This window comes from Pistacia vera, unplaced genomic scaffold (genome assembly GCF_008641045.1).
Source record: "Pistacia vera cultivar Batoury unplaced genomic scaffold, PisVer_v2 Contig412, whole genome shotgun sequence".
NCBI lineage: Eukaryota > Viridiplantae > Streptophyta > Magnoliopsida > Sapindales > Anacardiaceae > Pistacia > Pistacia vera.
The window spans coordinates 999065-1025437 of record NW_022196238.1 but is presented as its reverse complement, the minus strand read 5'-3'; the positions used below and the strand labels follow the sequence as shown (position 1 = coordinate 1025437).

The 26373-nt window shown below is 32.3% G+C and overlaps 3 protein-coding genes across 7 annotated transcripts in view; 1 reads left to right on the top strand and 2 right to left on the bottom strand.

Annotated features, from left to right (window-relative positions):
- Positions 1-474: 474 nt before the first annotated feature.
- On the top strand, positions 475-2162 carry LOC116142560 (berberine bridge enzyme-like 13). The gene has a single exon (XM_031428001.1). The coding sequence runs from the start codon at positions 485-487 to the stop codon at positions 2045-2047; it is 1563 nt and encodes a 520-aa protein (XP_031283861.1). The 5' UTR covers positions 475-484; the 3' UTR covers positions 2048-2162.
- Positions 2163-3435: 1273 nt separating this feature from the next.
- The window catches only part of LOC116142548 (phospholipase A1-IIgamma-like), a 60074-nt gene continuing 37136 nt past the window's right edge, over positions 3436-26373 (bottom strand). The window contains exons 1-3 of one of the 4 annotated variants that reach the window (XM_031427983.1): positions 5258-5320; positions 4385-4996; positions 3436-4286 (exon numbers count right to left, since the gene is read on the bottom strand). In XM_031427983.1, the coding sequence (XP_031283843.1) occupies positions 3657-4286; positions 4385-4948 (1194 nt within the window). In that variant the 5' untranslated portion in view covers positions 4949-4996; positions 5258-5320 and the 3' untranslated portion in view covers positions 3436-3656. Of the gene's footprint in view, positions 4287-4384; positions 5000-5257; positions 5321-26373 lie in introns of those variants that run through there. The other 3 variants (XM_031427982.1, XM_031427985.1, XM_031427984.1) reach the window with 3 other exon arrangements.
- Positions 22339-24142, bottom strand: LOC116142550 (phospholipase A1-IIgamma-like). Of its 2 annotated transcripts, none has more exons than XM_031427988.1 (3): positions 24106-24142; positions 23189-23806; positions 22339-23041 (listed from the first exon to the last, which is right to left on the bottom strand). In XM_031427988.1, exons 2-3 carry the CDS (start codon positions 23753-23755, stop codon positions 22421-22423), a joined length of 1188 nt encoding a protein of 395 aa, XP_031283848.1. In that variant the 5' UTR covers positions 23756-23806; positions 24106-24142; the 3' UTR covers positions 22339-22420. The 2 variants fall into 2 exon arrangements, with proteins under 2 accessions (XP_031283848.1, XP_031283847.1); XM_031427987.1 differs by having other exon boundaries at positions 23189-23810; positions 24106-24132.

The following is a 26373-nucleotide window of genomic DNA, read 5'->3' as shown; positions in this document are numbered from 1 at the left end:
GAGTTTGATTATTTGTTTTGAAAATATAGAGGATATTGGGATGCGTCCTGTTTTGAGTGTTGGAAAAAGAGTTTCAAATAGTATAGTTTGTTTATTGATGAAGAGGAGTGAAAGGATGTGAAGATTTTTGGGAAGAAGAGAAAGTGGACTATAGGCTATAGGCTATAGGCTATAGGAAATAGTAAAGAGCTTGAATGGATTTGATGAAAGTTTTCATTATTATTATTTGCTTCGAATGACACAAGACTACAAGAGTAAGGCAACCACTTATTTATATTGCGTAAAGGTCGTCGTTTTGACCACCCCACAGATTTTAGAGTTCTACCTAACTTTCTATATTTTTTATTGAGCAATAATACACTTTCTAACACTTATTATAATTTCTCTCGCAAAATTATGTTCCATATCCTCTCCATTGACAATGATCAAGAACAACAATTTATATAATGCACAAATCAAATTGGGTTTCGCAAATTCATACACGATGTTGTTGATTTTTATTCTTTTCATCTCACTTGACTCAGTAACTTCATATTCTGGTCAAGAGAAAGGCTTTTTACAATGTTTTTCATCTCATTTAGAGCAGTCTAATCAAACTTCCCAAGTTTTAATCACCCGGAATAGTTCTGATTACTCATCCGTCTGGAAATCTTCCATTCGGAACGCCAGATTCCTGAACACTTCAACACCAAACCTTCCCAGGTTTATTATAACTCCATTTCATGTGTCTCATATCCAATCTGCCGTAATCTGCTCGAGAGAATATGGCTTGCAAATAAGAGTTCGAAGTGGAGGCCATGACTATGAGGGACTATCTTATGTTGGTGAAGCTGATGTTCCTTTTCTCGTAATTGATCTTTTCAATCTTCGATCCATTAGCGTTGACATTGAAAATGAAAGTGCGTGGGTGGAGTCCGGAGCAACTCTTGGAGAATTATACTACAAAATTGCGGAGAAAAGTAAGCTCTATGGCTTCCCTGCTGGAAGTTGTTCTACTGTTGGTGTTGGAGGACACATCAGCGGCGGCGGATTTGGTACCATATTCAGAAAATATGGTTTGGCTGCTGATAATGTAATTGATGCTAAGATAGTGGATGTTAATGGAAAAATTCTGTGTCGAAAAACGATGGGGGAAGATCTTTTCTGGGCGATTAGAGGCGGCGGTGGAGCAAGTTTTGGAGTAATTTTCTCCTGGAGACTTCGACTGGTTCCAGTTCCCTCAACTTTAACTTTATTCAGTGTTAGATACACATTAGAACAAGGAGCCAGCAGGCTTCTTCAGAAATGGCAAACCATTGGAAACGAGCTTAATGAAGATCTCTTCATTCATGCTGTGTTGGAAGTTACTGACGCAAAGACTGTCGGAGTTTCATTTGTGTCCTTGTATCTTGGTGGGGCTGAAAATCTCATACCTTTGATGCAAGAAAGTTTCCCTGAATTGGGTTTAATGCGTGAAAACTGCACTGAAATGGATTGGATTCAGTCTGTTCTCTATTTCGCCGGCTTCTCAACTCATGATTCTCTAGAAGTTTTGCTTGATAGAACTACGCAATTCAAGGGGTTCTTCAAGGCGAAATCTGATTATGTGGAAGAACCGATTTCCGAAACTGGGTTGGACGGGCTATACAAAAGGCTTCTTGAAGAAGAGACATCATATCTGATTTTGACACCTTATGGAGGAAAAATGAGTGAGATTTCTGATACGGAAATCCCATTTCCGCACAGGATTGGAAATTTATACAAAATCCAGTATTTGGTGACATGGAGTATTGAAGATGAATCAGCGAAGCACACCGGCTGGATCAGAAGGCTTTATGAATATATGAAACCTTATGTTTCAAAGGCTCCGAGAGCTGCATACCTCGGCTACAGAGATCTTGATTTGGGAAGGAATAAGAATGGCAATACAAGCTATGCACGGGCAAACATTTGGGGTTTGAAGTATTTCAAGAAGAATTTCAGAAGACTGGTTCAGGTAAAGACTGCAGTTGATCCTGGTAACTTTTTCTGGAATGAACAAAGTGTCCCAGTGTTTCCCTTAAAATGAAAAAGAAAATTAGAAAACATGTTAAATAATATTGAAATATTATGTTCATCCATCTTTTATCATGACTGTAGTTGGTAGTTATTAATTTAAAAATCTTGTGACAATAATATATTGGTTTTGGTGTGTTGATACCGCTCCAGATATCAATTTAGGCCCGGCAAACTTGGATCCGTACCCGTGGGTCCGCGGGTACCCAGTACGGGTAACCAAAATAATTACCTGTATAAGGTTTATCTGTACCCGACCCGCTTGTGAAAAATAACGAACGGGTCGGATGATACCCGCGGGTACCCGGACAAAACAAAAAAACAAAGGTGAAATGAAGACTGAAGAAGAAAGAAATCTTTAAATCTCAAACAACAAATCAATAATATTAACAAAGAAAAACTTGCAAATCAACATTCATACCAATAAAAATAAACCACAATCCACAAATCAACATTCAAACCAACAAATATAAACCACATATCAACAAGAGAAGGCATGGATCAAGCCGTGAAGTGGTTGCCATTCGCCGGCAGCCTTCCACGGCGCCAACACATGCTTACCCTCACCAGTGGCGACAGTAGAGATTATAGATCTATAATATATTTAGTTTATAAAAGACAAAGGGAAAATGGAAAATGAGACACAAAGAACAAAGGAAAAAAAATGGAAGAGGAAAAAACTTGAATCTCTTTAAAGTAGGAGAGAGGAAGAAGAAGAAGACAAAGAAGAATTGAAGGGTGAAGACTGAAGAAGAAGAAGAAATATGAGAAAGTGGAGAGGGAGAAAAAGACGAAGAAGAATTGGGGAGAGGGAGAAGAAGAAGAAGAAATATAAAAAAGTGGAGAGGGAGAAAAAGACGAAGAAGAATTGGAGAGAGGAGGAGGAAGAAGACGAAGATGAAAGAGAAATATTTGGAGTAAAGAATAGACGAGAGGAAAACTTAAAAATAAAAATAGGAGAAAAAAAGTTTTAAAAAGTAGAATAAAGGGGTGAACTGCGGGCCGGCCCGTACTTGCACGAGTCATGTATTTTCGTACCTGTAAACAATTTTTACCCGTAAACTCAGATCCGTTTTACCCGTTATCTGTAACTATTGAACCCATATCCGCCCGGCCCACCAGTTTGCCAGGTCTGGATTTTCTCAGCAAAATTATTAGTATTCTAAGTTACAAATGGAAAAAATAATTAATTTGTGATCTTCTATTTTATTGTAAATAAATAATATATGTTTAATTTCTTTCACTTATATATCTTTGTTGTCGCTTACGATGTCGTATAATCATTTGATACGATTTATTTTATTTTACGTGGATAGCTACTATCTGTATGTTGCTCATGGTAAATAGTTCATTATTTGTGATTATATTAAAATAATTACTTTTTATTATTTTTTTCTCCATCACAAAATTATTTAATCACAAATCAAACATTACTCACATAAAAAAGATATATTTAAGGAAAAAAAAAAAATGAACAAAAAAGGACATTAAACAAATCTTTAATGAGCTAAGGAAACCTCCAGCTGACTCCTCCAATGGCAATTAATTATTCCCGCCACAGATCCACGTCTCTTTATTAGTGTTTGAGCAACCTTAAGTAGTGACACAAATCTCCATTAATCTTAGGCCCTGGGTTGCTCCGGCACATAATTTTCCAACTTCCAAAATCCATTGCCCTGTTGAACCATTCTTTTGTTCATTATAGGATGCCACCATTCAGGTGGTACTCCAAATTCGCTCTTCAAAATATTTGACCATTTGTTCATCAGTGCAACATCACGTTTAATTATCAACGTAAATTCACCACTCTCGTCAGTTGTCCCTGCAACTCCATGGAGATAATTCTCCAAGTTATGCAAAACTTCTATTAGCTTAGCCTTATCAACATTCACGTATGTGGACTTGGTAGTGTCAATTGTTAACTCTTTTCCCACTTCAAAGTAGAAGAAGAAAGGAAATTTAGTAGGCAACGTCGGAACTATGTCGTCGATATTTCTGATGCGCAAGAGATGAAGATTTTCAAGTCCATTGAATGCAGTCTTGAAGCCTTTGTCTCCAACCTTAGGGCTTGCAAACACGAAAGCTGTCACTATGCATGCTTTATCTGATCCTGTGGGCTTATTATATCCTTTCGAAACTATTTCAGCTGCATTCAATGTGGCAAGCGCTGAACCCAAGCTGTGTCCAGTTATTGTAATACTAATTTCCTCGTCTTTGTATTTATCAACTAGTTTCTTTACTGAACTCAGAACCTGCATGTATAATAAATTATTAATTGGTTATCGAAAAAAATTAAAATATTGGGTAAAAGTTAAATATTATCATTTAATATATCGCGGAAAATAAATACCTGTTCGCTTGCACTGAATTTATTGTATTCAGATTTGGTGTCATGTGATGTGTAGAGCGAGTGAAATCCCTTGTGCACCTGAGGCTGAAGATCATAAGTGCCCCCAAGTATGTTTGAATCTGAAGTTAGAGGCCAATCAATATCTTTTAACCATTCCTTGGCCAACAGAGTTCCTCTCCAAGAAATCAAAATGTCTCTTCTTCCTAACGTAGCCTTTCCTTCGTCTGTGGCCACAGCCACGTAACCAATCCAAGTAGATTGGCCCTTGACAATCCCATCAAAATTGGAATCAATATCTATCATTGCATAGATATAGTTGGTCACCGTGTAGTGGTAAGAATTTCCTTTCTCTAGGCCAACGTTAGAGAAGATATCTTTCGGGGCGTATAGAGGAAATCCATACGACCCAGAAGTCTTATCGTAATTGAAGGAGTCATAAACAGCTTGAACCCTTTCGCCGTAGTGAATTATATACTGGCGAAGATTGATGTTGAGAGGATCCAATAGACCTTCCCAGTCATTCTCCCCACTTAGTTCTTTCCAGTTCTTTGCTATGTCATCCATTACTCTACTTTTTCTTTTGCAACGATCTAGTGAAGAATTTTATAGTGCCTGCTATTTATAAAAAAAAAATGCAAGAAAGAAACATCAGCTGATGATTAGTAAACTGGAAAAAGAATTTCCAAGGACTACATGCACTTAGCCTTGCATCACTGAATGGAAATTTGGTATGATTAAATATATAATGTCAAGTGGTTATTATAAATTAATTAAACTTGGTCTTTAAATGTCGGGTTATGAAAATACAATATGATTTTATGATATTAACATGCATTAGTATATAACAACAGAAACTTAGATGAAATCCCTCACCTCTTTTGGTGCCCAAAAGAAAACAATAATGCGACTTCGAAGCTGAAATTTTTTTAAATTAAGAATGCAGTAATGTGCTCTTTTAAGGAGAGGCCAGCTGATATTTATAGACTTCAGTCAAATTGACCAAGAGACGATTAATCATTGACACATTCAAACAAAAGCTAGACGATAATTACTTAGAAGTTAGAAGGAAGTTGCTTTGAAAATCTTGGTAAAGTAATCGAGAGTCTGGAATTAAGTGGCCGAGTAGATAGCTATCTCTGTCAAAAGAATTGTGGTTGTGTCAAAATAATTAAACCGCGGCTGTTGACTCAGCTGTATATGCTCTCGAATATGCTTCAACTTATTGTCAACTGGCGTTTAATGTGCTTCATATTAAACTTGTTCAAAGATTCATTCACTCAGGAATTAAAGGCTTTTTCCACAAATATAATAACCTGTTAAATTGTCATACCACCTAAAAGATTAACGTAACAACCTGTTATATTAATTCGATATTAACTAATGAATTTAGATTAAACGTTAAACTTTTGTCACATTACATAATTATTGTATGAAAAAATGTGTCAATTAATTTATGAATCTCAAAGAATCTTAAAGTATGGCCTCAAAAATTTGACATTTGTATACAAGCAGTGGCAAGAACTTAAACGCGTGGAATTTTCGTATTTTAGTTTTTTCTTAGAATTCACAAAACCAAAGAATATCTTTTTTGGCTTTATTCTGCTTCTTTGGTTATCATTTTCCCTCAAAGTTCCGCAAGCATAAAATGTTTGTTTTTCGTCTTTATGCCTAAAACCGAGAGACTCTTAATTTATTTGTTTCTTCCGTTTTCCTTTGAATTTGTTTTGGAAGAAGTCTCTCTCTGTCAGTAATTTTCTTTCTTCTCTTCACTCATTGATTTAGTAAGCAACTGGGCTTTGAAAAAAAGATCAATACTTATTCATAATACTATTCGTTTGACTTGTAATATTCAATATTCATATTCGGATATATCAGTTCTTCAACTAAACTTGAGAGAAGAAAAGAAAAAGTAAAGTGAAGGAAAGCCAAAGAAGCTCACGTGAATTGTATTATTATTCAGCTTAAAAAATAACTGTACAGTAGGTAGCACTTTTATAGTGCTCTGTTAACAAAAGCATTGAAGTGTAACTAAAGTGTAACTGAATCTAACTGCTGTAACAAATTGCTAACAACTTAGTAAACTGAACAATCCTAACTGTAGCAGATTAATAACTAAACACATTTTCCTTTTTCATTAACATCCTCCCGTAAACTAAACTGGGAGTTCTCATTACTTACTTAGTCAACTACATTAACATCCTCCCATAAACTGAACTGGGAGTTTTGCCAATTTATCACTTCCAAGTTGTCATAATAACTACACTGACAGTATACACCTGCAATACACACCACATTATCAACTTCCATAAACTGAACTGGGAGTTTTGCCAATTTATCACTTCCAAGTTGTCATAATAACTACACTGACAATATACACCTGCCATACACACCACATTATCAACTTCCAGATTGTTTTTCTGCATACTTACTACAACTAGCAGTATACACCTGCAATACACACCACATCGTCAAAGCATTATCATTCAGCTGCCCACTTATCAATTTCCAGATTGTTTTTCTGCACACTTACTAGAACTAACAGTATACACCTGCTCAAAGCATTTTCATTCAACACCTGCAAGCATTATTCAAGCAATTACAAACCACACATATCAGTCATTTCTTCTCTGTAGAGACACCAACCAGCAGAGCACCAACCAGTAGAGCACCAACCAGCAAAGCACTGAATACAAGTAGAATCAAAACTGCACATCCCACATATCAGTACATTTCTGCACTGGAGTAACAGTCACCAGCCAAGTACTAATGCAACATTCAAGCAGTATCATTCAACACCATTTGGACACTAGCAGAGCACAGATCAGCACAGACCATTTGGACACCAGCAGAACACAGCAGAGCACATATCAGCACAGACCATTTGGAACAATATCACATCTTCTCTAATCACTATAATTTTTCAACTTAGCAACTAAAGATCATCAGAATACTTTAGAACACTATCACTTTTTTTTTTTCTTCAGTTTCTTTTTCAGAGTTACACAAATTCACATCAGCTTTCTCATCAGCTTTCACAGGAGAAGCAGCTACTGTCAGTTTTTCTCTAAGAATTTCAAATCGTGAGGCTGACAGTGATTTGGTGAAGATGTCAGCTTTTTGGTGCTCAGTTGAAACATATTGGACTTTTAAGTTGTTAGCAATAACTTGTTCCCTGATGTAGTGAACATCCAGCTCAATATGCTTGGTCCTAGCATGAAATACTGGATTTGAGGCAAGAGATCCAGCACTCTGATTATCACACCACACAATCGGTATGGTAAGGATTAACTTACACAATTCCTACTTACTGAAAAATACAAGAAAGAAAATAAGACTGTGCTATATAAGATTTTATCATATTTCATGAAATATATATTTGTCGAACTAGTATACAAAAAATATGCTTATAAGGTTAAACTTTCATTTTGTTTTTATGATAACAAGCAAACTAATGACTCATAACCATGATAATGGCAGTGGCAGGCAGTGGCAGGCTGCATATTACAAAATAAACTTCGATCTAAGACTTACCTTTTTTGTTGCCAAAAGGGGAAATAATGCGACTCAAAGGCTGGAAATGAACAATGTAGTATTTTGCTTTTTCAAAGAGAAGCCAGATGGTATTTATAAACTTGGACTCAATTGAGAAAGAGACAAATTCAAACAAGGAGGAAATTTCATTGAAAATGGGTATATTAATGTTATTCAGAAGCCAAGCAGCCTTTATACTTGGAAGTAAGTGGGCAAGTAAGCAATAGTGGAAAGCTGTCTTTGTTAAAGAATTTTAGTCCTCTCTCAAACCGTCAATCTGGACCACTTATATATCTACTCGTAATAGGGATTTTTACTTAGTCTCCTCTCTCATTTAAGGGTGAGCACGAGTAGCAGGTACAACCATAATCGGAATAGAAACCTACTTGGAACTAACACTGTGTAGGTAGGTTCCGAGTCCATTTTTTTGGAACCGACATTGTGCGGTTCTGATTCCTCTAGAACCTAGAAAATAGAACTTGCAGCTGGTACCTAGGTTGGAACCTGCAACGAGTACCTTGTTTTGGAACCTAGATTGAAATGAAATATTTGTGAAGAATGGGAGATCTATTGTAATTTTACATAAAAAATTGAAATGGAAAAAGTTAAATTTTTACAATAACCTAATTAAATAAATATACAATTATACTTATTACATATAAACTGCACCATATAAAAAACTTTAATATGTTATAATATATTAATATTGAAGTTTTGACCGATTAACTGTATAATTGAATTAGGACCAATTAAAAGTATTTTAATGTTATAAAAAGAATTATTTTTAAATACAATAGTATATTTGATTGAATAATAATATAATATTTAGTTATTTAGTTCAATTATCAAGTTCTAAGTATATGTGTGGTGAATTAGTAATTAATTAATTATATAAAATAAATTGATAAATATTAATACATTACTAGTTAAATGATTACTTAATTAATTATAAGTTTATAACATTACATTAGTAATTTAGTACATTACTTTACTAAATAATTAGAAATTTAATTAATTATAACATTACATTATAGATTTATAGTATAATTATTTAATTAATTATAACATTACATTATAAAAAAATGATTACTTAATTAAATGATTAGTTAATTAATTATAACATTCCATTATAAACATTAGTACAATACTTAATTAAATAATTAAAAAATTAATTAAATATAATATTACATTAAAGATTTATAATATGATTACTTAATTCATTATAACATTACATTATAATATGATCACATAATTAATTATAAACATTAATAATTTACTACATTAGTGCAATACTTAATTAAATTATTAAAAATTTAATTATTTATAACATTACATTATAAATTTATAGTATAATTACTTAATTAATTATAACATTACGTTATAAAAAAATAATTACTTAATTAATTATAACATTCCATTATAAACATTAGTACAATACTTAATTAAATAATTAAAATTTTAATTAATTATAATATTATATTAAAGATTTATAGTATGATTACTTAATTCATTATAACATTATATTATAATATGATCACATAATTAATTACAACATTGTATAATAAAATGATTACTTAATTAATTATAACATTCTATTATAAACATTAGTAATTTACTACATTAGCACAATATCTAAGTAAATGATTAGAAATTTAATTAATTATAACATTATATTATAATTAAATAATTACTTAATTAATAATAACATTACATTATATTATAATCACTTAATTAATTATAACATTATATTGTTAACTGATTACTTAATTAATTATAAATTTATAACATTACATTATAAACATTATAATTTACTACATTAGTACATTACTTAATTAAATGATTAAAAATTTAATTAATTATAACATTACATTATAGATTTGTAGTATGATTACTTAATTAATTATAATATTTCATTGTAAACATTAGTACAATACTTAATTAAATGATTAGAAATTTAATTAATTATAATATTAAATTATAGATTCATAGTATGATTGTTTAATTAATTTAATTAATTGTTTGTATTTTGGTTTTGAATTTTATGTGAATTATGATGAATTGATTGAATTTAAGTGTTGCCCAGAGATTAGAGGATTTATGAGTCACATTGGACACAAATGAAATGAGTAATCAAAATTTAATACGGGTGTATTTGTAAACTTTTAAGGTATTTTTGTCATTTTTTAAACTAATAGGAGGTAATTTATTTTTTATAGATACCAAGAAAAGGAACCGGAACCTACATTTTAGGTTTCGATTTCTTGAATTTAAGAACTTGTATTGTGCGGTTCCGGTTTTGATTTCTTTTTTTTGGAACCTATACTGTGCGGTTCTGGTTCTGGTTCTCCCAAAAAATATAGGGTACCAGGAACCGCTCACCCCTAATCTCATTAGCATATTCTAAAATAAATTTTCAGTTTATAGTTTTCTTACCTAAAACTTCAAATTTTTCTCTTTTATTTTTAGTTATTGTCAATAAATAAAATAATATATATATATTAAGTATTTTCTGAGACATTTTTGATGATTTATTAATTATCAATTAATACTTTGCTATATAGAACTTGTTTAATATCGAGCACACATGAAATGTATTGGCTACTAATTGAAGACTTGGGTGTAAAGACTTTTCTGCAAATAGAAGCGACATGTATTTGGAGGAAGACAATTTTCCTTCAGTTGATTAAGACTAAGAGAATATGTGACCACTTCAAAACTTTGACATTTGGATACATACATTTACAAAATTCTTCATAAAAATGAAGAATTGGATCTTTTTGTTTATAATTTTGCAAAATGTTTTGTTTTTGAGTCCCGGATGCACAAAAGTTCTGTTTGGTCTTTATCACTAGTAAATGCAAAAATAAGGGATTATTTAATTTACACCCTTATGAGAACGATTAATATTAATTTATCCATTTTGTTTAAAAAATATTAAAAATTGGACGCAGATTCTCGGAATCAATCGGGGTTCTGACGGGCCTAGGCCCAATGGCATTCTCTCAAACTTGGGGACGAAGGTGGTCATATCTCCGGTCTGGCCGGAATATATATATATAGTTTAGTGGATGATTAGTAATTTTTTTTTCCTACATATATATAGGAAGGTGGTCATGTCCCCAGTCCAGCTCAAATATATATATATATATATATATACAGTGGATGATTAGTAAATTTTTTTTTTCTTATTTTAATTCAAAAAGTATATTACTCAGTAAACCAATAAAAATGAATTTTAAGATTTTTTTTTTTTTTTTAAATGAGGAGAGTCTAAAGAAAAAAAATTTAATAATGAAGATTTTGAAATAAGTTAATTATAGATCTTGAAATCCACCAATAAAAATCTTTTTTTATAAATTAAAATAAGGAGATAATCTTGTAATCATGGAATCATTAGAATTAATTATCAAGGTATTTTTTAAATATTCGGGTAGCAAATTAAAACAATATATTATTTCCTAACATAAATTAATATAAGTCATAAGTTTTATATATATATATATATATATATAATATATATATATATATATATATATATATATATATATATATATATTCTTGCAAATAAAAAACTTGGATCAAAAAATTAAATAGAGTAAAAGTAAAAGTAAATCCCCAAATGTTCCGCGAGTAAGGCTTGGGGATTCCCCTACATCCCCATCTTGGGGACGGGGTGGGTTCAGGTAATCTCCTTGGGCCTCGGGCCGCCAGCGAAGATTAGGGTCCTCGGCAGTGCCCATCCTATATATTAGATTCCATCCAATTTAAATTTAAAAACATGTTTTACCTCTTCCATCACTTACCAATTTAAAGCAATTTCTTAAATTCTTCACTCAAATATCCGAATCACAAAAATAACTTACCATTATATCTTTCAAGGTTTATATTTACATAACAAATCTAAATAAGAATTTAATAAAAATTAAAAAAAATTAATTAAAAAAGAACTGGTAATATAAAAAATTTTAATAAATATGTAAAGATGAATGTTTTGAAGTCAAATGTTAAAATTATTATATGAGATAAACAAGTTTGAAAAGTTATAATCAACCACAAAAATTATTATTAAGACAAATAAAAATAAAATAAAAATATTTTGGTAATAAGTCTTTTCCTTAAAAATAATTAAATTAAAATTATAAATGAATAATAAATTATGTGAAAACTATCTAGCATTAAATGAGTTTAAATGATTTATAAAGTAACGAGGAATAAAAAAAATTGTTTTAAGTTGGTAAGTAATGGGAGGGGTAAATCAGACTTTTGAATTTAAATTGGATAGAACCCTAATAGCAGGAGTGTTTTTAAATTTTTGAACAAATATATGAGTTTAATTCTAATTGATTCACAAAGGTGTAAACAAAATAACCCGGAAAAAATAAGGAAACACATATTTATATTTTTTTCTGTTTCCCTATAAGAGAAATTGAAAAACTTATCCTATATGAAACAGAAGAAAAGAATATATACCTTTAACCAATTTAACCAACTCTAGGTAGCCTCGTTCGATAATGACTCTTAGGTATATTAAGAGGTCATGAGTATAAGTCTTTCCGTTGCTATAAGGGTGGTCACAAAGTCTTACCCGACCAATAGTTATAGAGTCATAGGGATGAATTAAATGTGTTGTAAACTGGACCAAACACTCTTGGTCATAAAAAAAAAAAAAATTCTACGTCTGGACATTGGAACAAGTACACCTCAAGCCTGGAGTTGATTCACGCATGGTGTCTTATAACCTAAATCAGTACCATACAATCAACCAACTAATTATTTGTGGGGACAGACCAGAAATATATTATGGGGGGTAAGAGAAATAATTTAATATTATTCTAAAAAAAAGTGAGTTGGAATGTAACTAACTTGATAATGTAAGGAAAAAAAAAAATGTAAATGATAGCATCAAATTTTAAAATATTAATATAAATATTTTTCTTGTCATATGCAGGCAAATCTCCAAGCAGGCGATCAATTTGCCTGCCGAACCAGATATGTAGTGGAGTAACAACTTTTTCTTGTCATATAAAGTCGAACCACACGATCACCCATTCTGAAAATTTTTTCACCTTTTTCTGAAGCAACAGCTGCAATCTCTGGAGGCAACATACCTCCAGTGTTGATCCACTCTGTAGCTGTCAAAATAGAAGTAACAATTAAGGAGTGATATAAAGGGATTATGATTTGATATCCTGCTACTTTGTAATTATAGAGTTAATTAATATAAATTTTAAGGGATTTATTGTTGTTAATTAGATTGATTAGAGAAAATTTTTCTTTATCTAGAGTTTTAATTGAATGCATATTATTATAACAATTGGGTCAGAAGATAGAGCATAAAGAAGACCACATACGACATTTTCTATACAGAGATAGAATGGATATTGACTACATTTTGTCTTTGATATTTGTGAAATATGAATATTATTAATAGGAAAACTAATATTTGTCATAATGTCAAAATATGATATTATTATTACATAGCAGATTTTATGCTAATCACATCCCTATTATGTGAGATTACAGCATTACCACATAATATATGATTTGTTTTTATAGATTCTTATACGGGTAAAATAACCCTTTTGTACAGAACATTACATAATGTACAAATATACAGAATTCAGTATTCTGTTTCTCTTCTCTTCTCGTAGGCAGTCTTGGTAGATTTACTGCTTCTTTTGCCTCTTTCTTCTTCTTCTCCTTACTGCTTCTTCTTCTTTAGCTTCTGACAATATTAGATATTGTTAGACCCATCTCCCTCCCCACCCGCGCTCCACTCTTTTTCTGTTTTTCACGCTGCTCCACTCTTCTTCTCATTCTTTTTTTACCTCTAATCCATCCACGCCGACGCCCCTTGCAACCATAACAGCCGTCCAACTCTTCTTCTGAATCTATTTCCATTCCCATGCTCAACCTATCCTTTAACTTTTCTGTATACTTCTGTGTTAAGTGTTAGCTTTCTTTTATTATAAAATGGACTTCAGTTACAGAAACCACTCTTCAAACATTAAATTAATATATTTCAAAATAAATATTAACTATTGAAAATTTTATTTTATTTCATTATTTCTCGTGAATAATATGTATTAATACAATCAAAGTTTTGCTTATAAATGCTAAATATGCTATTCCCTATTATATCATTTTTTAAAGATTGTTTTCTCGTTTAATACATACAAACGTTGATATGGGTTCTTCTAAAAGTCCGTTTAAATTAACTTATTCAAATAATTTTTTTTTTAAAATAAGTTATTAGAGTAAATCTTGTGAAAATAATACTTTTACAATAAAATTAATTATTTACTCCAATAAAAGTAAAGAGCTCTTTAAGCCAATGTTTTAAAAGCAGGACCGTTGGTCAACTCGGTCAAGGGTCAGTTCCTGAGTTGACTAGTCCAACCGTTTCAACCGATGTGCATCAAACACATCTCTGAAAAATCCCTACCAGTTTGAAACCCAACAAACACGCCCCACCCCTGCAAACATCGTTAGTCCTTGGGTCTAAAATAAAGAACCACACCCCTGCAGCATCTATACTTTTTTTTTACCTCTTTTTCTCCTTTTTTTCCTCTCTTTTTTCTCGTTTCCTTCATCTCCTCTTTGTTTGGCAGATTACGGTGCCAACCTTTTCCCCTTTCTAGTTGTTTTCTAACCCAAATCACGCCTGTCACCACCATTAGAACCCCGCCCTGTCTTCTTCAAAACATACCCTTTATTCCCTCTATCATTCGCAAATCGTCGGCCACGACCACTGCATCGAGCAATTGTCCTTTGCCGGTTTTCAGCCGCTTTGAGTGACAACAAACCAACCAACACACCTTAGACTCACCAGCTACTCCCCTAAAAACCCCCAAAGTTCCCAAGCCATTCCACCCACTAATTGCCGACACTCAAAAGCTAGGGTTTCGTCGTTTCTTGGCCAAATTGTGGCGACTCCGATGACAAGCATTTAATCCAACAGCGCCTCCCGACTCCCTATGATCCACCCTTCGAAACCCCCTTAACCCTGATTCTCGTTTGCTCACTGAACACCGGCGAAGAGCACCTCTAGTAGCCATAATTTGATTATTTTGGTGTGGGATTGATTGGATTTCGGCTGATTTTTTATTGGTTTTGGCTTCCTGGTTTCCTGTGCTTGTTTGGTTGTGTTTTCCTGGTTGACGGCACCTCCCTACCAACTAAAACTCGTCCACGAATATTTGGGAATTTGAGTTAACTCGATTTTGACAGAAAACCGATTGGACTGGTGGTTCGCGACATTAAGACCGGTTCAACCACGGGTCAAAATGGGTTAATTGCAATTCTCATTTTCGACCCTAACCAACCCGACTTAGTCATCAGTGACAGTCCAACCAGTTAAACCGGCTGGGCTAGGTTTTGAGATATAACTTTAAACTTAATCATAAAACGGTGTCTAACGTATAAAAGGGTTAAATCAAATTTATAAACTAGCATAGAAATATTTTAACACTTCAATACTTTAAAGAGACATAAATAATTAGGAGAATTGTATCAAACAAGAGAAATTTAAAAAAAAAAGTTTTTCCAAAGTCCTTGGGTTGAAAGTTAGATGGGAAAATTTTTATGGAAAATCAAATGCATGAACATGAATGCGTGGTTGAACTAAAGAAAATGGCGCAGAGTTGATTTTATTTCAAATAGGTTCTACTTTTATACAGATGGCTTCAATGTTTTTTCTATTATTGTATTACATCAATATAGCATAAAATATAAGTGAATGTGTTGTAATATTATATTCTATGAATTTTTTTTGGTTATAAAAAATGAAAAATTATCGCACATTTTAATATAGGAAAGTGGCTATTAGAAAAGTATATACTATATCATTTAATGAGGTTTATCTTAAACTGTATAATTTGTTTTAAAAAAGAAGAGAAATGAAAACAATATTCACATAATAAATTAAACTTATTATAATTTTATAAGAAAAGAAACAAAATTTATTAATTTAAGAACTTAAAAAATATATAGGAAAAGATATGTGATTAAAAAACAGAAAAAAAAAAAAAAAAAAAAAGAGAGAGAAGAAGAAGAAGATTGTACAATTAAATTATAACAAAAATGTTTGCGAAGTAAAATTATTACTAGAATTGAGGGTCTATTTTTGTTTTTAGAAAAATAAAAGCACTCTTTAGCTTTAATTATAATATTAAAAAAAAATTCCGAATTTAAGGTTTAGGGTGTATGGATAAACTCCGCCGCTGTCCAGTGTCCACCACTAGAAAAAATCTATTCATGAAGCAATTTCTTCTGACACCACTGAAACACATCGAAATTACCTATGTGCATGCCTTATAACTGGATCTTTGAGGTCACTCTTCTTTTTACTTGACCCGACAAACTAAAAATTATATTACAACTTTATGTCGTTCGTTCTCTCTCTAGCTTTCTAGTTAGTCAGTATGTAAGAACTATTTTTCAACGTCTCCTACTTTTGATAACAACAATGAAGAAAATCATTTAGCAGCATTTCTGTCATGTATAAAATGAACGTAGTAGAAGCAAAGAAATTTATTTCATCCATCATCGCCACGGTAACATTTTAATTCACTCTTTATTTAATTTGATTTATTTTTCAATACCAACGATATATTTTTGTAACTTTGGGCTCTAAATTGTAGGGTTTGAGGTTATATAACCAAAAATAAAAACAAACACGGCGTTTTTTCTTTTGTTGGAGATGGTATCATTTGTACTAGATCTCTTTGGGAAAAACAAATGTATTTTTCTTCTTTTTGCATTTTTATTGTCGGCTTCTAGCTTTGTTATGATTGTTTACAATCGAATTATGGGAAGAACAAAAAATTTGAAACAAAAATTACAATCTGCGAGGCAACTTGAGATGGTGGAGATTGTGTTCTCAATAGTTCAGCTGGTTGCTACATTTGTTCATCTTATATTGGCGGCCGTTGGCATCAAGAAGAATAACAATGTATCCATTTTTCCTCTAGCTTTTGCCATAGTTCTCGTTGCCTTTGTTTTTGAAAAGGAAGATGAAGAGTTTACTCATGGTGATGATCAAGGTATGAATTTAAACAAATTTTAGTTTATTTAATTTTGTTTAAGTTCTCAATCTTTGTTGGATTTGACTTGAATGTCTTACTAAGTTACTATCACATAGAATCAATATTGCTTAAGATATATATAGACGGTAGATACGACGGGTTTACACACTAATTGGATAGAAACATTAGTATAAATGAAAGAGAAAATTATATGTACTGATATAAGTTTTCACTTTAATATAAAGATAAGGTGATACGTTACTAATTAATCATGTTTGCACTAGATGAAAAATTATTAATGCTATTTGCCAAGACCATATAGTTAAGTCCTCAATATGGCCAAGTATTTTTTAAGTCAACATGGTCCTCAATTTCATGTAGCTAGCTAGTATGTGAAGATATATTATATTTTCCAAGACCATGTTGACTTAAAAAGACTTGATCATAAAATTGTCCGTTGAATACTGAAATCAACTAAATGGAATAATTTATTATATCATATTTATTAAGGTTTATTATCTGCCACTCTAAGGTTTGGCGTAAACACTTTTCACCTTTGTTTTCAAAAACTAAGGTGAAAAGTGTTACTGTGAGTGAAAATATAACGGTATAAGTGATAAAAAAAAAAAAGTATTTTAAATAAACATATGATGATTTTGGATAGTTACATTGTTGACTGTTTTTGATAATATTGCATTTATCTAACCTGCAAATGGCCAACGATTATTTCATATTATCTTTTCTACCATTTATACACCGTTACATTCGACTGACACAAAACCTTCATTCAGGGTGGTTTCCCTGAATTGATGGAGGAAAAAGTATTTTTAAGCGAAACCTCGATGGTAATTATTGTTTCCATTTTATATTTCTTGTAGACCCCACAAAGAAGAGTCTTTGGCTGCAACAGTGTTTCCCTAGCCCGTTTGAGACAAAAAGAAATCGTTGAATGATTGGTATAAAAGTTCAATTTAATTTCGCACATGCTGCAAATGTTAGCTGGCTTTCGGCAAGAAGAAAATAATGTTGCATTACCTTATCTGCCATTTTTGATCTAGCTGGATTGCGTGAATGATAAGTCAAATCAACAGTATAGACCGTACAGTTGCATTTTTTTCTTCTGTTTTTTTCCAACTCTTGATCTAGGTATTGCTTTAATTTCCAGCCAGAAATTTCCAGCATCAGGGGTTATAATTGTTACTTCTTAAGCATCCGTTCATTAACCTTTGTAATTACCAGAACATAAAATTTCGAACATAATTTCTGTCGAGAATTGTCGAAAGGTTTTCTTTTAATATTTATGGAAATCTGTATTTAAATAAATACAAACGTCCGTATTTAAGAATTTTCGTGTCCACATAAAGTTTTGTAATTACTGTCTTTTTTCAGGTTTGTATGGTAGCATGTGGTGCTCAGATATCTATTGAAAGATTTAATAACGTGGAGAAGTTCAACAGTAAAAAAGAGCTATTATTAATGACGTTAGTCATTTTCTGTTTATGTTTCATGTATTTATTTTGCTTAGAATCTCGTAATTATAAGCATTGTTTTAAAACCTTATCGTTGTGATACCCAACAAAGTGATTGGGCCACGGGTCGATTGGCCAATTGGACCGGTGATGTCAACAATAAAAAATTGTAATTAATTCTTAAATTTTACAGATATCTATTGAAAGATTTAATAATGTGGAGAAGTTCAACAATAACAAAGAGCTATTATTAATTACGTTAGTCATTTTCTGTTTATGCTCTATGTATTTATTTTGCTTAGAATCTTGTAATTATAAGCATCGTTTTAAAACCTTATCGTTGTGATATCCAACAAGGTGATCGGGTCACAGGTCGATTGGTCAATTGGACCGGTGATGTCAACAATATATATAATTTTAAGAAATTGTAATTAATTCTTAAATTTTAATATATTACAAAAATATCCCTAAAAATTAATTAGGCCCCTAAAATTTTAATCGTTAGTCCCTAAATTTTTGAAATATTGTAAAAACACCTCCAAAAAATTACAAAATAGTCCATACAAGTTTGAAAAGTAGGAAAAAAAAAAAAAAAAAAAAACCCTAGAACATCGGACTAACGAGGTTACCCGATCTAGGTTTTAAAACAGAGATTATAAGTTTAGGATAATGAATGTAGCAATTTATTGAAGTACCAAATAATGTGTTTAGAAAATATTCTAACACTAATCTTATTTTCTCTTTTTTTTTTTTTTTAAATAAAGAAGTGACAACTGATACAAAAACGAAATACGTTCTTTTAAAATTCCTTTATAAAATAGATTATTCCATAATCTAAGGTGTTTGATAAACTTACTTATTTCTCAAACCATAACAACCGCAAACTGGATCTTATTCAAAAACTTGGTATACGTTAAATGACTTTTTCGATAATATAAGTTAAATTCAACTCATTTGAAGACAAGAACGCAATTTCTTTCGTAGAAGACGACTCAAGGCTAAAGAAGGAAAATCTTTCAATCAGGCAAAACAAAAGCGTATATGAATGACAATTTCCAAAAGATACAAGGTTTTGTTTGTGTAATTGACAATTGGAGGTTGCAAGAGATGAGTGAAATTAATTTCTAAATGAAGGGCTCCGAGGAATCAATAGCTTGGTCTTACCTACAAAAATCATAAGCCTTTCTAGTGCTTAGAAACTATTATCTTAGCCTAAAGAGCAGCATCAAAATGCAGAGTGGTTCACCAGGCAATTGAGGTGTGACAGAAATGGGAAAGTAGGGTTCACTTCATTCTACCTCCAACTTCGACAAAGGAAGAGTAACTCCGGTTTGGTTGATGATATGCTACTCATGCTGACATGGATGTCAATAATGTTAAATAGGTGCTTTTATCATACGGTTAGAGATGCACCATTGTCTGCCCCAGTAAGATTGAGTATCATTGTAGCTGCCTTCAAAGCCCTGAATTATAGAGGATCTGGTAAAGAAACATCTCCAAGAAAATAATGGAAAGTAATATGATATAAAGTCCAACCAATAAAATCAAATATTGCAGAAGCCAGTGACAGAGATCCATAAAGTTGCTGAAGAAAAATGATTATCTAAGAGCTTTTCTGCGGAATGATTGCAGGTTTTTACGAATAAACACCACTGCGCTTAAAAACAGGTTTTAATTTTCCACAAGCTTGCGGTATCATCCAGTTTCAGAAAATTGAACAAATCCAAAAGAGTATGACTGAATTTAAATAGAAATAACCTGCTATTGCAGTTTTCATCCGTCTACCTCTGTGCCATGACATCCTACACTTTAGAATTGATTTTCTTTCTTTTAAATAAGAATAATCTGCTATTAATGTGTTCCTCCCTTTGTCTGCCATAACATATTGGCTATTTAACAAACTCCATTTTTCTCTCTTTTGAAGGATGGGGTGTTAATCCTGGGAAAAATTAATCACATCAAAACTAGATAACCTAATCGTATTTCCTAGTTCAGCTACTTGCATATCTTGGGGTTGTAAGATCAATTCTAGATCACATCGGACAGGGAGAAATCTAGTTTAAATTTTCCAATTAAATTAGAACAATGTTAAGCCAGTTCATTGGTTTTCCAAATACTCACACAGTGAACAAGAAAGAATGAAAACTGCTTTTTTTTTTTTTTTTTAAACCCAAAGTAAAAGAGAATAACATACCATGCATCAGGTGCCTGGTATAAGGCAGCTGAAGTGCCAAAGCATGATGCAAGCATGTCAGTGTTTATGACAACAGGATTTAAAGCAACAACTGCCATTCCATCAAGTAATTCCTTTGCCACTGATCTGGACAATCCTTCAACAGCCCATTTCGATACACAATAAGGCGCAACATTTTAAGCACAGATCATCATAGTAATAAAGGAAATCTGAAAACCAACATTATCATGATCCAGAAAATAAAAGGAATAAGGCTATCAGACAACACTCATGTGATTTGAGTCTCATTTAGAACACAGAACTTGATGAGAAAATTTCTGTTCTTCAGAGGTTGATACTTTATAGTACTAAAGAGAATGAAAAATACATGGAAAAAGAAAAACATTACCAATGCATCCAAGCATCTAATATATAAGCCCAATAACCAGTTGCACTAATAATTTATTGTGTCTGCCCATAGTGCTGTCAAACACGGAGAAATAGAATTATAATTTATACTGAAGAATAATGCAAGATAATTCTATGAGAGAATTTCCATATAAGTAACCATATAGAATGATACTACTAAAAACCAATAATGAATATGATTTATCATAGTCAAGAAACATATGTGTATTTGAGAACAGAGACAGTGAACATGTCAATTTACCAGGGCAGTACCATAAGACATATTAACAACAATCCCCTGCTTTTTCGTGATCATCAATGGGATGAAGTGACACAACACATTTGCTATCCCTTTAACATTAGTATCGATAACAGTATCAAATTATTCTGGTGGAACCTCCCATATCCTGATATTTTTGTTAATGGTACCTGCACTATTTACTGGAAATGCCTTCAAGTCAGTTTTGTTATTAAAAGAAGGGCATGAATCCAAGAAAAAAAAGAAAATGCCCTCCCTGCACATATCAATATAAGTAGATTTAAGCTGCCTTAACAAATCTAGTGGACAGTTCCAGTCTATTTTAGTGAAATTCTCCAAAATGGAATGTTGTACATCTGAGTCTTTAATCCCAACGGGGATGGCAATTGAATTACAGCGACATGTGGATGATGAAATAAAACAACGATTAATATATACCCACATATCATAACAATTCAAATACCACCTCCATCAAGTTTAGATGCCTAATATTACTTTGAAATTCAAATCTAAACACGCACATGATTGTTTCTGGTTAAAGAACTCCAATAACACACTTTAATAACCAAGTAATTCAACACCTTGAGTCACATGCTAGAAAAAACGCTTAACTAAGCAAGAAATGATATCGAGGATTCATGTACCTATAATATCAGGAACACCCTTTTTCTCCACCACAACGCGCGCTAGTTCTTCGACACTACTATTTGACTTCTGTAAAAACCATACCAAAACAATCATGCTCATCTCAGAAACCACTTCCAAAACACCCCAATTAGTATATAAACTTATAAATACACAAAAACTAAGCAGAACACATAAAAACCACTCATTTCCAACTCTTTAACATCTCTTAATAACTATAAGTATCCTTAAAATGTCAGTTAAAGGAAAATTCTAAAAGCGACAAAAATTCTGATTAAACCAATGTAATATGTATACTAACATTAAAAAAAAAAAAAAAAAAGGAAGCAGAAATTGCATTAATTTTTTTTTTTCTCATGTCCTCATCACCAAGATACTAGTCAAAAAATAAATAAATAGTAAAAAATTACAATAAACAAAGCTTTAAGTAGAAAAAGTACCCTAAGCTAGTTGAGTCCTACTCTACTTTTATAATTCCCACATAAGATTCAGGCTCTTAATTAGTGCTTGTATTTCCCAGGATAATTAAGCACTAGGACACTCTGGAACATAATACTCCAGCTTCCAATAGCCATTGTTGTCTTGAACCATTCTTTTGTTTACAACTGGATCCCACCATTTAGGTGGTACACCAAATTCGCTCTTCAAAATATCTAATCCTTTGTTCACCAGTGCAATATCACGTTTAATTATCAACTCAAATTTACCACTCCCTTCAAACATCGTCCCTGAAATTCCATGAAGATAATTCTCCAAATTATGCAGATCACCTATTTGTTTAGCATTTTCAGCCTTTAAGTACGTTGACTTGGTAGAATCAAATTTTAACTGTTTTCCCACTTTACAGTAGAAAATAAAAGGCAATTTAGGAACTATGTCGTTGATGTTTCTGATGTGCAAGAGATGAAGATTGCTGAGTTTGTTGAATACAGTCTTGAAGCCTTTGTCTCCAACCTTGGGACTCGCAAACACAAAAGCTGTAACCATGCATGCTTTATCCGGTCCCGTGGGCTTATTATATCCTCCGGAAACTATGTCTGCTGCATTCAATGTCGCAAGCGCTGAACCCAAACTATGACCTGTTATTGTTATACTGATTTCCTCGTCTTTGTATTTATCTACCAATTTTCTAACTGCACTCAGAACCTGCATATGCGAGTTATTAGCTTAAAAAAAAAAAAAAAAAAAACTCCTTGTTAACTATATTAAACTACTCATTAATGACTTGAAAAGCAAGATGACTATATATTAAGATTAGGATTAATCTCTCATGATCTGAGCTTTTCTGGATACCTGATCTCTGGCACTGAAGTTATTGTATTGTGATTTGGGGTTGGACGATGTGTAGAGCGAATGAAATCCCTGGTGCACATGAGGTTGAGGATCAGGATGAGTGTCCCCAAGTAAGTTTGAAGCTGAAGTTAGAGGCCAATTGACATCCTTCAACCATTCGCCGGTCAAAAGAGTCCCTCTCCAGGAAATGAGAATGTCTCTCCTTCCTAACGCAGCCTTCCCTTCATCCGTGGCCACGGCAACATAACCGATCCAAGAAGATTGGTCCTTGACAATCCAATCAATGCTGGAATCGATATCTGTCATTGCGTACAGATAGTTGGTGATGGTATACTTGAAAGGATTCCCTTTCTCTAGGCCGACACTGGAGAAGAGATCTTTGGGTGCATATAGAGGAAATCCATACACCTGAGAGGACTTGTCTTGATTGAAGAAGTCATAAACAGCTTGAACCCTTTCGCCGTAGTGAATTATATACTGGCGGAGATTGATGTTGAGAGGATCCAATAGATATTCCCAATCATTCTCGCCACTTAACTCCTTCCAATTCTTTGCTATGTCACCCATTACTCTACTTTTTCTTTTGCAACGATCTAGTGAAGAATTTTATAGTGCCTGCTATCTATAAAAAAAATAAATAAATAAATAAAAATGCAAGAAAGAAACATCAGCTGATGATTAGTAAACTGGAAATAGAATTTCCAAGGACTACAAGCACTTAGCCTTGCATCATTGAATGGAAAATTGGTATGATTAAAAATATAATGTCAAGTGGTTATTATAAATTAATCAAAATTGGTCTTTAAGTGTGAGGTGATTTTATGATATTAACATGAATTAGTATAACCAAAATTTTAATATTTTAGCAGGCGGTATTGAAAGTTTATAACAACAGAAACTCAGATGAAATCCCTCACCTCTTTTGGTGCCCAAAAGAAAACAATAATGCGACTTCGAAGCTGAATTTTTTTTGAATTAAGAATGCAGTAATGTGCTCTTTCAAGGAGAGGCCAGCTGATATTTATAGACTTCAGTCAAATTGACCAAGAGACAATTAATCATTGACACATTCAAACAAAAGCTAGACGATAATTACTTAGAAGGAAGTTGCTTTGAAAATCTTGGTAAAGCAATCGAGAGTCTGAAATTAAGTGGCCGAGTAGGTAGCTGTCTCTGTCAAAAGAATTGTCGTTGTGTCAAAATAATCAAATTAACCGCCGCTGTTGACTCATCTGTATGTGCTCTCGTATAAGCTTCAACTTATTCTCTACAGGCGTTTAATTTGCTTCATATTAAACTTGTTCAATGTCCATGCACATGCATACAAAGATTCAACCACTCAGGAATTAAAACTTGGGAAGGCAGTAAAGACTTTTTCCGCAAATATAAACAAACTGTTATATTGTCATTCCACTGAAAAGATTAAGGTAATAAATTAGGGTTCAATGTTATATTAGCCCAATACAAACTAAATGAATTTAGATACTTTTGTCACATACTCACATTACATAATTATCGAATGAAAAACTGTGTCAATTTAATTTATGAATCTTAAGGTCCTTTAATTAAATAAATGTGTTTCGAGTGAAAAATATTTACATAAAGTCCAAATAAGAAAATTGTAAACCCAAAATAAAAAATATCTCCTTAATTGAGTTCAAATGTTATTGCCTTTCGATTTATTACCAAGATAAAGTATGGCTTCAAAAAGTTGACATTTGTATACAAGCAGTGGCAAGAACTTAAACGTGTGGAATTTTCGTTTTTTCGTTTTTTCTTAGAATTCACAAAACCAAAGAATAATCCTTTTTTGTTTTATTCTGCTTCTTTGGTTATCATTTTCCCTCAAGGTTCCGCATGCATAAAATGTTTGTTTTTCGTCTAAAACTGAGAGACTCTTAATTTATTTGTTTCTTCCATTTTCCTTTGAATTTGTTTTGGAATAAGTCTCTCACTGTCAGTAATTTTCTTTCTTCTGTTCACTCATTGATTTAGTAAGAAACTCGGCTTTGAAAAAAAAGATCAATACTTATTCATAATACTATTCGTTTGACTTGTAATATTCAATATTCATATTCGGATACATGCAGCCACAAAATTAAACACAAACGTGTGGAATATTCAATATTATATTTGGAGTTTGGGTGAACTTTCTTTACGTAAAAACAAAAGGATCGTACAAATCCTTTAAACAGCATTTCAATAACAAAATGGGAAGCATTTAATTTCATCAACATTTAAAAAATAATTACAAATCCCCTAAGAGATCGGTTTAATTATAAAAAAAAATCTGCCTAAAATAGTTTCAAACCTCCTAGAGAAATATGAAAATTAAGTTTTTTTTTCTTTTTCCCTCTAGTACTCTTTGAATTAATGCATGTTTAGACCAACAAGTTAACAAGTTCTTAACAGCACTATTTAAGATAATAAAAATTAAATCTCTATAATTTGGAGAGAAAAAAATAGTGGTATTGGTCTTTGTTATTATTTTATTATTATTATTATTTAACAAAATTATAGAGAGGAAATAGGAAGAAGTCAATTCCATGATTCAATATGTTGACGTCCAGATTTTCGCTGGGCCTTAGTTAACATTGTTTGGACTAGGATGGGTCACTAGACTTTGGGCTTGGGCCACAATGAAGAACGTAGATATTGGAGACTTTGAATGTCTGCAAAAGAACAAGGTCTAATGTCTGCGGAAGAGTCCATAGAGTAAGAAAGGGGCTAGCAAGACGGTTTGTTGGAGTGTCTCAACACTCAAGTCAGTGATTTTTGTCACAAAAGTCTTTGTAATGTAGTATATATATGAAGTATTTATTCTTCTGAGAAGGAGAGGAAGGTCTGCTTTTCTCAAGAATTGAAGGTTAGGGATTTTAGGTTTGGATCCTTTCGGTCGCGTGATCTTCCTTAATTTATAGCTATAGATTTTTGTGTGATGGGATACATGTAACGAATCCTGGTCTTTGCTAAATCCAATGGCCATTCTTTCTTGTCTCAAAGGATCCCTTGCTCTAGTTGGTAGGTGAAGCTCTTCTTGGAGTTTAATGTGAGACCTTGAGCGAGTGACACTTTGTCATTATTTAAGTTTGTTTAAATGTATAAAAGAAAATATTTTTCAGAACGACCCAAATCGATTGAAGTGTAAATAATCATGCAGTAATAAACAGTGATGAAGAGTGTCA